The sequence below is a fragment of the Erythrolamprus reginae genome, chromosome 3, assembly GCF_031021105.1.
Source record: "Erythrolamprus reginae isolate rEryReg1 chromosome 3, rEryReg1.hap1, whole genome shotgun sequence".
Lineage (NCBI taxonomy): Eukaryota > Metazoa > Chordata > Lepidosauria > Squamata > Dipsadidae > Erythrolamprus > Erythrolamprus reginae.
The window spans coordinates 59,642,713-59,656,918 of NC_091952.1; the positions used below are offsets into that span (position 1 = coordinate 59,642,713).

General features: G+C 39.2%; 1 protein-coding gene across 8 annotated transcripts in view; it reads left to right on the forward strand.

Moving 5' to 3' along the window:
• Positions 1 to 14,206, forward strand: part of SRGAP2 (SLIT-ROBO Rho GTPase activating protein 2) — a 236,130-nt gene that overhangs the window by 101,131 nt on the left and 120,793 nt on the right. For all 8 annotated transcript variants that reach the window (XM_070745533.1, XM_070745535.1, XM_070745534.1 and 5 more), the window contains exon 4: positions 5,333 to 5,495. In XM_070745533.1, coding sequence (XP_070601634.1) covers positions 5,333 to 5,495 — 163 coding nt within the window. The remainder of the gene's footprint in view (positions 1 to 5,332; positions 5,496 to 14,206) is intronic.

Consider the following 14,206-nt stretch of genomic DNA (forward strand, 5'->3'; position numbering starts at 1 on the left):
GCAGTTTTAGATTTTCTTTTTTTGTATGGCAATATCAGCAACGAGTTATCCTGTTGGCTGTAATCCTGGAATGTTGAAGACCAGTCCATCTGAGGAGCCATCGTCCAATACTATAGCATCAATCACTTCACATTTTCTATCTGTAGTATGAATTGATGTCAGTGCACTCAAGTGATCATGTACCTCCAGCCCTCTTCCTATGTTACTGCTCCCCACTATAGGTGCCTGCTTGCTTTAACAGGGCCAGGTAGGATGACTTTCCCACCTTGGATCTCTGTGCTTCCATATTTTTTGTACATCTCTCCCTGGAACATCTCCCTTCACCTGCCACATTGAGTTAGCACAGCAAGACATTTCCTAATAGGAAATGTATGCAATAATAGGCCAAGATTATAAATAACATTGCTCACAGTCACTCATGCCCTCATCACCTCGAGGTTCGATTACTGCAACGCTCTCTACATGGGGCTATCTTTGAAAAGTGTTCGGAAACTTCAGATCATGCAGAATGCGGCCGCGAGAGCCATCATGGGGCTCCCTAGATTCGCCCACGTTTCTGCAACACTCCGTGGCTTGCATTGGCTGCCAATCGGTTTCCGGTCACAATTCAAAGTGTTGGTAATGACCTTTAAAGCCCTACATGGCATTGGGCCAGAATACATCTGAAACCGTCTTCGAGTGCACGAATCCCAGCGGTCGATAAGGTCCCACAGAGTTGGCCTTCTCCGGGTCCCGTTGACCAAACAATGTCGTTTGGCAGGCCCCAGGGGAAGAGCCTTCTCTGTGGCGGCCCCGGCCCTCTGGAATCAACTCCCCCCAGAGATTAGAACGGCCCCCACCCTCCTTGTCTTTCGTAAATTACTCAAGACCCACCTTTATCGCCAAGCGTGGGGGAGTTAAGATATTCTTTCCCCCTAGGACATTACAAGTTATGCATGGTATGTTTGTGTGTATGTTTGGTTTTACTTTAAGGGTTTTTAGTTGTTTTATTAATTGGATTGTTACATGCTGTTTTTTATCATTGTTGTGAGCCGCCCCGAGTCTGCGGAGAGGAGCGGCATACAAATCCAATAAATAATAATAATAATAATAATAATAATAATAATAATAATAATAATAATAATAATAATAATAATAAAAAAGCCATTCGCAATCTTAATCCCCTGGAGTTAAATTACCTTATTCAATTTATCACTTTGGTTGAATAGCTAGAAAAAGGTGCGTACTTACTCTAATTCTGCCCTTTTCAGAAGGAGGAGGAGGCAAAGAGCAGAACATGCATTCTTTTTAATGTTCAGCGGTACAGTTCTGTAATCCTACAATTCTATAATGTTTCAATATGTTACGGAAGCACTTCATTCTATTTTTCCATTTGGCATATAGTTTTTGACTTTATGCTGTGCTTAGATCCCCCCCCCCTTCCTGTCTGGCCAATTTGATTATATTTGGGTTGCTGAAAAGAATTACTTGGTTACAAATGAACAAGCAGATATTGGGCGCTATTCATAAACAAACGCTGCACCTAATCTTTGTAACAGGAAGGCTAGTGTTTGAAAGCCATAGCCTGTAGGCAATTTGTAAAGTCCCCACAGTGCCCCTTAGTATTTGACTATTGTTTTGCCCTAGGCTTACTAATCCTGTGCTATTACAGCAACTAAAATAGATCCTGCCTTTTGCCGCCTAGGAGCCAATCAATCACTTGCCCTAAGAAGCGACACTTTATCTTTTTGTACCAGTGCAATGTCATTTGAAATTTTGTAGTGTGATGTCTTAAAGATTGCAAAGCCCGCAGGATCAACTAATCAAAACTGAATCTCAGCGGATACAATGGGACTACATCCCCCATCATTCCTTCTCCTTTATTGCACTGACTTGAGATGGAAGTACAGTACAGTGACACATCTAGAGAGCCCGAGGTTAGGGTTAGCAGATGCTTTATGGAAGAGTATATAAATACAGTTCAGCAGACCTTTGACTATTTTTATACTTGTATGCAAGAGAGAGAGAATTTGTTCTGTGGCCAGCTCATTGTTACATTCCGTGGTGCTGCCTTTTGATCTTTGTCTCAACTGCTCTATGCAATAGCAGCATACAAACGCAAGACCACGGAACAAATGTATTTCTCCTTGAATGCACTACTTCTTTTTTGGCAATCAGAACTAATGGTTGCTTTGAATCAATCTCACTTCCTTTATGCAATATATGAATTCCCTTATGCAGTATATGAATTCCTGAAGCAACCTAGATTGCAAACTTCCTGTGGCATTTTTCATCAGTAAACTCTGCCAGATCAGCTGCTTTGAAAATGGGATTTTTATATTTTGGCTGTTTCGTTTAAATAAAATTAACCTGCACCTTAACGGTAGACCCAGTCTTGCTTTGTGTTATTTTGCTGTGGAACTCAAAGCTCGTTTATATTTCTGATATTTCTAGAAGCATTTTGGTAGGAAACATCTGTTATTTATTCACTATACAGTGACATTTATTTATTGGGATTGCATTGCTTACCCTGAAGGAGGCAGCCTGGTGGATATTCGTTTGTGAATGTGTTTTACTTGTTTGGGAAAGTGGGATTCAATCTGTGCTCCATTGGAAAAATATGTGAACTGAAATGTGATATAAAATATACTGTACCTAAGTAGCAAGGAATTGGATGTTAGTCACGAAAGAAGAATTGGTGCCTCAGAAAGTATATATATGTGTGAGAGAGTAGGGTGGGGAAGGAGGGGGGTTATTTCTGGAGCATATTCTGAAGATTTATTTATTTTATTATTTATTTATTTATTAGATTTGTATGCCTCCCCTCTCCGCAGACTCGGGGCGGCTAACAACAATGAAAAAAACAGCATGTAACAATCCAATACTAAAACAACTAAAAACCCTTATTATAAAACCAAACATACACACAAACAAACATACCATACATAAACTGTAATGGCCTAGGGGGAAGGAATATCTCAACTCCCCCATGCCTGGCAGTATAAGTGAGTCTTGAGTAGTTTATGAAAGACAGGGAGGGTGGGGGCAGTTCTAATCTCCAGGGGGAGTTAGTTTCAGAGGGCTGGGGCCACCACAGAGAAGGCTCTTCCCCTGGGGTCCGCCAAACGACATTGTTTGGTCGACGGGACCCGGAGAAGGCCAACTCTGTGGGACCTTATCGGTCGCTGGGATTCGTGCAGTAGCAGGCGGTTCCGGAGGTAATCTGGTCCAATGCCATGTAGGGCTTTAAAGGCCATGACCAACACTTTGAATTGTGATCGGAAACTGATCGGCAGCCAATGCAAGCCACAGAATGTTGAAGAAACGTGGGCGAATCTTGGCAGTCCCACGATGCCTCTCGCGGCTGCGTTCTGCATGATCTGAAGTTTCCGAACACTTTTCAAAGGTAGCCCCATGTAGAGAGCGTTGCAGTAATCGAAACTCGAGGCGATGAGGGCATGAGCGACTGTGAGCAATGGCTCCCTGTCCAAATAGGGCCGCAACTGGTGCACCAGGTGAACCTGGGCAAACGCTTATTATTCTTTATAGCAGTATTATGCAGTGTTGGAGGATAATAAAGGTCTTTCTTGATCTTTGGATCATATGGTATCAGAACAAAGAAATCAATGAAGAGAGGACAAAAATGGATTTAAATTGATCGGCTTAAAATTAAATATATAATTACATATACAGTAAAGTCTTGGTTATCCGTCCTTCGGATATACGACATTCCGGATCATCCAACATTGTGGCTGCTTGGGGGGCTGTAGGCCTTTCTGCACTCTCCAAACATGGCAGCCATGACAGGGAAGAAATGCAATTTTCCTCTTCAGCTAATCAGAAGCGGGAGGGGAGAATGTGTGGAGAGAGGAGAGGAAATTTTGGAAATGTGTTCATCTCATCTCATCTTCCAGGCAAGAGGGTTACGCTGAGAGGAGCCGGGATGGGGGAGGCACAGGTTGTTGCAATGCCCAGCCAGGTGGGCGAGCTGGGAGGAGCAAAGCGGAGGGCAGCAGGGACCCCGCCGGCAGGAAATGTTTGTACTGGCAGCGGCAGTGGCTTGGGTAAGCGGAGGAGGGAAGGACAGAGCACGCGAGGGGTAAACGGAATACCTGTTGGCTTTTAGTAGTTTGCAGGAGCCGGGGCCTATTTATTTTTATTTATTTTTCTCCTGTCTTGATTTTGAGTCAGGTCAAGGCCACATACAGTAGAGTCTGGATTATCCGACATTTCAGCTATCCGACCATCAGCCCGCCCATTTATGTCGGATAATCAAGACTCTACTGTATTGTACAAGACATTTAGCTTTCAAGTTGGGTACTTTTGGCATATAATGTTGGTGAATACATTACATTCGCTTATGATCTGGACTGGAAATAGAACACCTGTAACCCTTTAAAACACACTAATGGCTACTTATTAGCTCTGTGAGGTAATCCAGATAAGAAGTACCAAGATTGATTTTGGTCTAGGACAGTGGGTGACAACTTTAAACAGTCTGCATCTGAAATACTTTAGATGTTGCCATTTAAATCCGTATGAATACTTTTGCCCCCATGGCCAAAAAATAAAAATAAAAAAATCCATTGACATATGTCCTAAAACCTCACAGAAAGTTGTTTATGCTGGTCAAAGATGGCTATGCTGGAAGCTCGCTTCTATTTAAATGTTTCTTGTCAATATTGTTTCTTTGCCGTTAAGATAAATGATGATTGAGTATTTGTGTAATATCCTGTCATGGGGTAATTCTCATGGTTGCTATGATGGGAATGGGGCATGGCTCTGTTCTGAGAAGAGTACAATGCTACTTTCTGTTCCCTGAGTGTTCATTTTCTGGACCACTGTAGTTCACAAGGTCATCAGCATGCCGGTCTTTAACTTCCTCCCTGCGTGTCATTCAGTGTTTCTTCACTGAGTGATAAGCCTTTGGATTTTCCCTTTTGACAAACCTAAACAAAACTCTGATGATACTTCTGTGTAAAGGTCACTATCCTGTAAAACCAGCCATTATTTAATCATATTCTTTCCTACACTACAGTTTTATTCTTTTAGTTTTGAAAGCTCGGTAGCTAGCAATTTTTTGTTGTTGTTGTTATGACTTCACATAAGCTAGGAAAGAACTAATTTGATATGTTTGGGGTAAAAATAACGAATACCAAGGGAACTACAGATTGTTTTTTTTAATGCTTCTTGTAGATTGTTTGTCTATTCTTGTCTTGATTACAGAATGATATTTTACCAATGTTTTCCCTCTCTTCCCTGATAACTGCATCAATGTTTTTATTTGAAAACTTCAGTGTGTAAAATAATACACAGGGTGAAAAGTCATATTATGGTTTTGTTTCTCCTGTAGGAAGGATCAGAATGTTCTTTCTCCAGTCAATTGCTGGAATCTCCTCTTAAATCAGGTAAAGAGAGAGAGCCGGGACCACACTACTTTGAGTGACATCTATCTCAACAATATAATCCCTCGGTTTGTTCAAGTCAGTGAAGACTCTGGACGACTCTTCAAAAAGGTAATGCGTTTATTGTGATGTGCACTTCTTTATGGCTCCAGACATGGTTGTGTCAAATGTAGATGGGCACCTGGCCACTATTGTCTCTTGCCTAGTTGTGTTTAATGCATAACTTGGCTCAAAAGGCAGCTGCCTGGCTGCTGATTGGAGCATGCAGGTTAGAACGTGTCACTCTGATGTCAAGTAATTTTCATTTAGCTGCCAATTTGCTTCTGGCTCAATTTATTGTGTTGATTTGAAGACTGTTAAACTCAGAGCGTGACAGGGTTAGGTATTTAAAAAGTTCTATCTTTTAACATGGAGTCTGCTCTTTTATTCCCATTTATCCGTATAACCAAAGGAATGTCTTTGGAGGTCTTTTCTATCCTGGCATCAAGGTTGTGGAATAACTTCCTATGGAAAGGTCCATTGGTTCTTTCTGTGCTTGCTATACAGTGGCTGGTGGAAACAATTTTTTTTCAGAGAAGCATTAGAAGTATGTTTTCCCTCTTCTGAACTAATTATTAGTAGTCTGAGCTGTTTGCAATTGTTTTAAGGAACAGCTACAATTTTGAGCATGTTGTTGCTGATTTAGCAAGTTGCATCGCTTGTTTTCTTTTAGTGAGACCTTTCGTTCCCTCTTTATTCTTTTATGCTTTAATTTCATTTTTTTAAACTAAATAAAAACAGATCAATGAAGAATTGAACATGCACAGTTGTGTTCAGATCTAAAGTAACCCTGTTTATATATAAGCAGAACAGCTCATTTGTGTTATAATCAGCAGTAGCCGTGACAAATGTAAGGGCAGCAACAACTTCTGGCACAGGGTGCCTTTCAAAGACTCTATTTAGGAAAATAAGATGCTATTTTAAAATATGATTCTACTAGACATTGAGGGAAGATTCAAAGGAGGCTGCAATTGTATTATGTTTATTCTTGACGATAAGTCCCTTTGCTTCTAAGTAAATGCAGTAACTGATGGATGGGTATTTGTTTTAAATCTTGTTTACTAAAATTGTCAGTTTTTCTGGGGCCAGCTAGCCAGTGTCTGAGTTCGGTGAAACCCAGAAGGATCACAGCACCTTAATGTGTTAATCTGTAGTAGTGCCTGCCCCCTGGAACGAAGTCCCTCTTCCAGATATGAATGGTTCTTGTTTGGAAGAGTTGTGAATGCCTGACTCTTCATCCAGACCTCTCACTTCATCATGTTTGTTATCTTTTATTTCTTTCTGTTGTATTTATTTTATTGTAATTTGTTTTGTATTTGCGAGCCTCTCTGAGTCATTGAGTCAAGTAGCATACAAGTTTAATGAATTAAAAAATAAAATAAAATTAAAATGATATGTTATGTAGAAACATAGAAGTCTGACGGCAGAAAAAGACCTCATGGTCCATCTAGTCTGTATTTTATCTTAGGATGGATATATGTTTATCCCAGGCATGTTTAAATTCAGTTACTGTGGATTTATCTACCATGTCTGCTAGAAGTTTGTTCCAAGGATCTACTACTCTTTCAGTAAAATAATATTTTCTCATGTTGCTTTTGATCTTTCCCCCAACTAACTTCAGATTGTGTCCCCTTGTTCTTGGGTTCACTTTCCTATTAAAAACACTTCCCTCCTGGACCTTATTTAGCCCTTTAACATATTTAAATGTTTCGATCATGTCTCCCCTTTTCCTTCTGTCCTCCAGACTATACAGATTGAGTTCATTAAGTCTTTCCTGATACGTTTTATGCTTAAGACTTTCCACCATTCTTGTAGCCCGTCTTTGGACCCGTTCAATTTTGTCAATATCTTTTTGTAGGTGAGGTCTCCAGAACTGAACACAGTATTCCAAATGTGGTCTCACCAGCACTCTATATAGAGGGATCATAATCTCCCTCTTCCTGCTTGTTATACCTCTAGCTATGCAGCCAAGCATCCTACTTGCTTTCCCTACCGCCTGACTGCACTGTTCACCCATTTTGAGACTGTCAGAAATCACTACCCCTAAATCCTTTTCTTCTGAAGTTTTTGCTAACACAGAACTGCCAATAAAATGTTGAACTAGGGAGGGCTACTCTTGGGCTCATGGCTCTGATACTGGCCTGTTGGAACTTTTTTTTTTTAAAGATCATGATAGCAACTGCCTAATTTAGTGCCTCTCAACATAATTTAGAATTTTCTCAGTAGCTCTGCTTTAAAAAAGAAAAGGAAGAAAAGCATATGGTAGAGTGGATGGTAAACTAAAATAAAATAGGTTTGCTATCTGCATTAAGTATTAGAATGGCTTCACTATAATTTTAAATATTAGTATAAATATTCCATTATTTATTTTCTACCCAAATAATACATCTTCTTTCTCTTTTCTCCCTCCCTGCTCAAATATGTCTAGGCAGGAGCTGTTACATGTCAGAAAACAAAAAGCATGATTTTAGTATCTAAGTAACAACGCTGCCAACTTGGTCAAACGCCAAGACAGTTTTATATATTAACTCGCTTTCGGCTTGTTGTGTGTTGCTAGTCTATAGCTCTTTGTATCAGTCCCTGCTGGGGAATCTTTCCTCAAGTGACATGTGATATGTGAAATGGAAATACTATGTGACTGTACCCAGAACCTCTTCTGATTGTCTTCTTTGCTGGAAACCTCCTTTAGTGTTAGGATCAGTCTGAAAAGTGTGAACTAGCACAAGGCAACTGATAAAGACTGAGTATCAAAGCTCATAAGTGGCAGATTTGTTAACAAGCAAGTAGCTAACCTGTTTAACTATAGAACAAATCATAAAATGGAGCAACACTAGAGATACTGGAGACCCAAGTGTTATGTAGGCAGTGATGGGATCCTGCCTGTTTAACAACTGGTTCGGTGATCAGGCGCTTTGCAGGTGTGTGTAGTTTTATGCAACAGTTTTGCATTACTTCTGGGGAAAACGGAACTGAGGTACAGCAATCCTCTCTGCCATGCAAATCAGCTGAAAAGGTATATAGGTCAGCAAAGTGCATGGGCAGGCGGGTGGGCCCATCTGATCATCAGAACAAACCAATTAGCTCCCAGCTGATCATCCGAGCATCCGTTTGTCCGAACCAGTCTGAACCAATAGAATCCCACCCCTGTAAATGTAGGAAACCTGGCTGGGTGATTTTGACCTAGTCATTTTCTTTCAGCCCTAGACTGGAAAGTTGAAAAGTGTCTATCTACTAACCTAGCTAGAACAGGATAGCAGGTCATGATCCATAGGTTTTAGGAATCTTCATTCTGCAGTAGAGTGATTTGGGCTGATAATAATAATAACAACAAACATTTCCTGTGTGAAAATAGTTATAAAATCTGAAAAAAGCTCTTGGAAGCAACTCTACATCTGTGTATCTATCTACAGTTGATATACAATTCTTTTACAAGTGATCCAACTATAAAGAAGATTCTAGTTTCATTGTCGTATTCACTTCTTTGCTAATAATTTCCATGAATGAGGACCCGGATTGTGGGGGCAATATGCTGGCTCTGTTAAAAAGTGCTATTGCTAACATGTTGTAAGCTGCCCTGAGTCTCAGGAGAAGGGCGGTATAAAAATTGAATGAATGAATGAATGAATGAATAAATAAATAAATAAATAAATAAATTTACAACATATTGCTAGTGTAATTTTTTAAAATAAGAAATCTTGTTGCAATGAAAATTATTGAAATTTTCCCTGGAGTTTGGGCTGCAAATTAACATTGGTTACTTGTATAAGGATGAATTAGCACTTGCCAATCAAATAATAACTTTTTTCAAAACTGTAACCATATGTACTTTAATTGGAAGAATACAGATATGCAAGAATATATGAAAGCGGCCCTTTGCATACATGGAGGTGCTGTTCTAATGTAAAACCCAGAATAAAGAAACCATGGATGAGTTGTTGGTTCTTTAAAAATGGGGAGGGAAAGGTTCCTTCAGCTCAGTTGCAAGGCTTTGCGTATAATGGGCAGTAGGAATAGTCCTGAGGAACAAGAGGAACAACTGCAACTAAATAAATTATCTGATATTCTTTCCCCCTAGGCCTTTACAATTTTATGCATGGTATGTTTGTTTGTATGTATGTTTGGTTTTATAATAAGGTTTTTTTTAGTTGTTTTAGTATTGGATTGTTACATGCTGTTTTTATTACTGTTGTTAGCTGCCCCAAGGCTACAGAGAGGGGCGGCATACAAATCCAATAAATAAAATAAATAAATAAAATAAATAAATAAAAGACAAATGAGGCTGGCGCAAATACATCATTTGAGTAACTCTCAGACATGAGCCTACCTAGCTCTCATGATGATAAAGGTAGGGAAGGGGAATTCTTGGGGGCCAGATTATTTGAAGGACTGTCTTTTTCCCAGTTACATCTACTCAACCCACCAGATCAGGAGGCAGGTATGCTAGAGATCCCCTCTCTTTAAGGAAGTCCATTTAGCAGGACTAAAAGGAAGAAGCTTCTTTGTGGTGGCTCCCTTCCTGTGGAATATCATTCCCACAGAGATAAGATTGGTCTCCACTTTGTGTTTTGGACTAAACAAGGCAACACTGCCAAGAAAACAGCATGAATACAATCTTCAGAAACTGAGCTTGACTCTAGGATGTCTTTAGATCTTGTATGCATGAAGTCCTGCTCTACTGAATGAAATATGCAATTGAGCATTAATTCAGAGAATTTTTCTGTATCAAGCTTTACAAACCTTAAGACATGTTTTTATTCCTTAGCCTTCTCACATAGTGCTTAATTTGCTGTTGGGTTTTAGTGGCTGATGCCATGTATCTCTTATGTATTTTAATTGTAGTTTTTTTTGGTTCAATTAATATTAGTTTCTGATGCTTGTTCACAGTTTCATGTTTTATAATAATACTGTATTGTTTGGATGGTTTCCAATTGCATGATTTTTTGTATCTGATTTAAGGTAAATTATAGTATGTACTTAACTGAAATTGATTATTTCTTGAAGGATAGTCCTTTTCTATTAATCCTGTCCTTGGGTAAGATATATGAAATCTCATGTTGGACAAATTAAAGTCACCTTGCAATAACTTAGTCTATCTGTGCTTAATGAAAAAAATCCAAACTACTAGAAAACATTTGGGTAAAGCTTTGAATATTTATAAGCCGTGGTGGCACAGTGATTAGAATGCATTATTGTGGGCTAATTTTGCTAACTGCTGGCAGTGTGCATTTCAGCAGTTCGATTCTCACCAGCTCACGGTTGACTCAGCTTTCAATCTTTCTGAGATCAGTAAAATGTGGACCCAGATGTGTTGATTCTGTAAACTACTTCGAGAGGACTGTGAAGCAGTATATAGGGTGGTTTTTGCACAGGTTCGCCTGGTGCACCGGTTGCTGCCCTATTTGGACAGGGAGTCTGTTCTCACAGTCACTCATGCCCTCATCACTTCAAGGTTTGATTACTGCAATGCCCTGTACATGGGGCTACCTTTAAAGAACGTTCGGAGACTACTTTTAGTTCAAAATGCAGCTGCACGAGCAATTACAGGCCTTCCTAAGCATACGCACATCTCGCCATCACTCTGCGAACTGCATTGGTTGCCTTTTGGTCTCCGGATGCAATTTAAAATGTTAGTCATGACCTATAAAGCCCTACATGGCTTAGGACCAGATTACTTATGGGACCGTCTTCTGCCTCACCTATCCCAGCGGCCAGTTAGGTCCCACAGAATTGGCCTTCTCCAGGTCCCGTCAGCTAAGCAATGCTGGATGGCAGGCCCTAGGGGAAGAGCTTTCTCTGTGGCTGCCCCGGACCTCTGGAACCAACTCCCTCCAGAGATCTGCACTGCCCCCACCCTCCTGGCCTTTCGCAAAGTCTTAAAAACTTAACTTTACTGGCAGGCCTGGGGCCGTTGAGCTTTAACATCTCGCTCCGGTCTATGACATGATTACATGATTGTAGTTAGATTGAATGGGAATGCCTGGTTTTTATACTTTGGGGTTTTAATATTAGTTTTATTTCTCTTGCTATATTGTATTGTATTTTATTCCCATTTTTGTAAGCCTCCCTGAGTGTGCGGAGAAGGATTGCATAGAAATCCAAACAAACAAACAAACAAACAAACAAACAAACAAACGTAAGTCTAAGTGCTATTGCTATTTCTGTACAGTAATTGGCCTTTCATCTTCTGTTTTAATCCATGTTTTATCCTCACTAAGCTTTAAAGTTATGTTGCCTAAGAGCATTATAAGAATGTTTATAACATTGCTAAATAACTTCTCAGAGCTAGAAGGAGAATAACTGTTTTCTTTGAGTTTCCTTGTAGTTAGTTCTGTTCTTATTTATTTATTTAGTACAATTTAGAGGTCATTCAACTTTATGTGACTCTGAACTGTTTACATTTAAAAAGTAGGGACAATAAAAGTTGATAGACAATGTAAGCATCTAGAAGCAAACTTTATTGCCTCTGTGTTGTGCTTCGTTTAGGAGAAAAATGCATATATAATATAGAGCTTGCATCTAATAAGCACAAACATTAATAAGTGAAAGATACTTAATGTACATTTATTCAAATCAGTGTTAATAAACAAATAAGTATGAATAAGTGTTTAAAACAGGAGCCTAGTAAAGCCTGAGAAAAGACGTTTACAATTATGCCTGATTTACACGTTCCAAAAGTTCATTTTGATTCAGATCACACCAAAATGTTTAGTGAATTGTTAATACTAGATGTGAAGCATGATCATGATAAACTGAGCAGCTCAAGAGATGAATTACTACTGTCCCAGATGAAGCAACTCCCTTTCAAGGATAGTTCTAAGAAATGCCTGCCACTATAATCTGGCCTTCCGGCTATCTGGGCCTGTGAGTGTGATAAAGTCTGTATGAGACACAGTTTGTGCCTTAGCCCTTATCTCAGAGAAGGAAAGATGCATCCTGTCACAGCTATTGATAGTTACTGAACCCTGACATAGTTATGGATTCCATGAGGAAAGGGGGACACCCTTTGTTTCTTTCAACAGTGCGTCAAAAAATAGTTTAAATTTTCTGTAAAACAAATGCAAAACAGATGGATAACTTAGCCTTTCACTGAGCAATTTGCAGACCACAATTTCTCTTGTTATTTACTGCAAGGTCTTTCTTGTTCTAAAATGAAGATGTTACAAAGATAGTTCATGCATTCTGCCTGTCATCCTTTGTCACCAGTTTTCCTTTTACATAACTAAATTCCAAATTTCCAGAAGCAATTTATATATTTAGGTCTTGTGACGCTTTTCAGAAGTCTGTTTTCAGCCTCCACTGTTTGCTATTAGAAACAGCTTGCAAGATGGTGTAATATAATCCGATTAAAGAATTATCTTTGTAAAACATGATGAAGAGATTCTTTTCAAGACTGTAATATGAAGAAGGGCCTCATTTATTTGAGCTATGGATGGAAGGCCCCCAACCACTTCAAAATATCTCTAGTGATAAGGGAGGTTAGGTTGACTGCTGAAGCTAAAAATTGGGTGGTATGCAGAATGCATTGTCAGAGCTTTTAATTTACCGTACTCAACATGTTGTTTTTTAGTTAAGATTTTTCCATCATAGCAAGATTATTCAAAGAATTGGAACACTAGTTTTTGCTATTGAACATTGGACTGGTCTTGGAATATTTTAAGGGAGAAAAGCAATGAGTAAATAACATAGTAGAAGATTTTATAGGGGTGAGATTCCGTTATTCAATTTTTTCCAACAAAGAGATAGTTCCAATTACAGATAGTCCTCAACGTATGATCTTAATTGAGCTTAGAATTATGGTAGTAAATCATGCTTGTTGTTAAATGGGTCACAACATTTTAGAAACATAGAAACATAGAAGACTGACGGCAGAAAAAGACCTCATGGTCCATCTAGTCTGCTGTTATACTATTTCCTGTATTTTATCTTACAATGGATATATGTTTATCCCAGGCATGTTTAAATTCAGTTACTATGGATTTACCAACCACGTCTGCTGGAAGTTTGTTCCAATGATCTACTCCTCTTTCAGTGAAATAATATTTTCTCACGTTGCTTTTGATCTTTCCCCCAACTAACTTCAGATTGTGTCCCCTTGTTCTTGTGTTCACTTTCCTATTAAAAACACTTCCCTCCTGAAACTTATTTAACCCTTTGACATATTTAAATGTTTTGATCATGTCCCCCCTTTTCCTTCTGTCCCCCAGACTATACAGATTGAGTTCATTAAGTCTTTCCTGACACGTTTTATGCTTAAGACCTTCCACCATTCTTGTAGCCCGTCTTTGGACCTGTTCAATTTTGTCAATATCTTTTTGTATGTGAGGTCTCCAGAACTGAACAATTCCCCAATTTTCTGATTTTTTTGTAGCAGTTGAGCAAATGTTGCAGTCATTAAACAAACTGTTATTAAGTGAATTCATTTTCCACAATGGAGGGAACCTGGAAGTAAACATTAGTTTCCAGAAAATCTCAGTCATGTGAACATAGGATGCTGCAAATGTCCATAAGTGCCGGCCAGTTACTAAGTGCCCAATGTCTGATCATGTGACCATCATGACTTCAAATCTGGGTCAAAAGTAGCCCTGGGAGGTCTATCATAATTTAAATGGTCCTTAAATTGCCAGTGGTAAGTTGAGGACTAACTGTATTCTGTTTTGTATCAGTACTCAAATTCTAATAAATGTAGGGTTGACATTCTTTATGTCTAAACTTTGAACAGAACGTCTTCTTCTTACAGTTTGCATGTACATGTAGGTGTGTGTGCACACGCGCGCGCGCACACA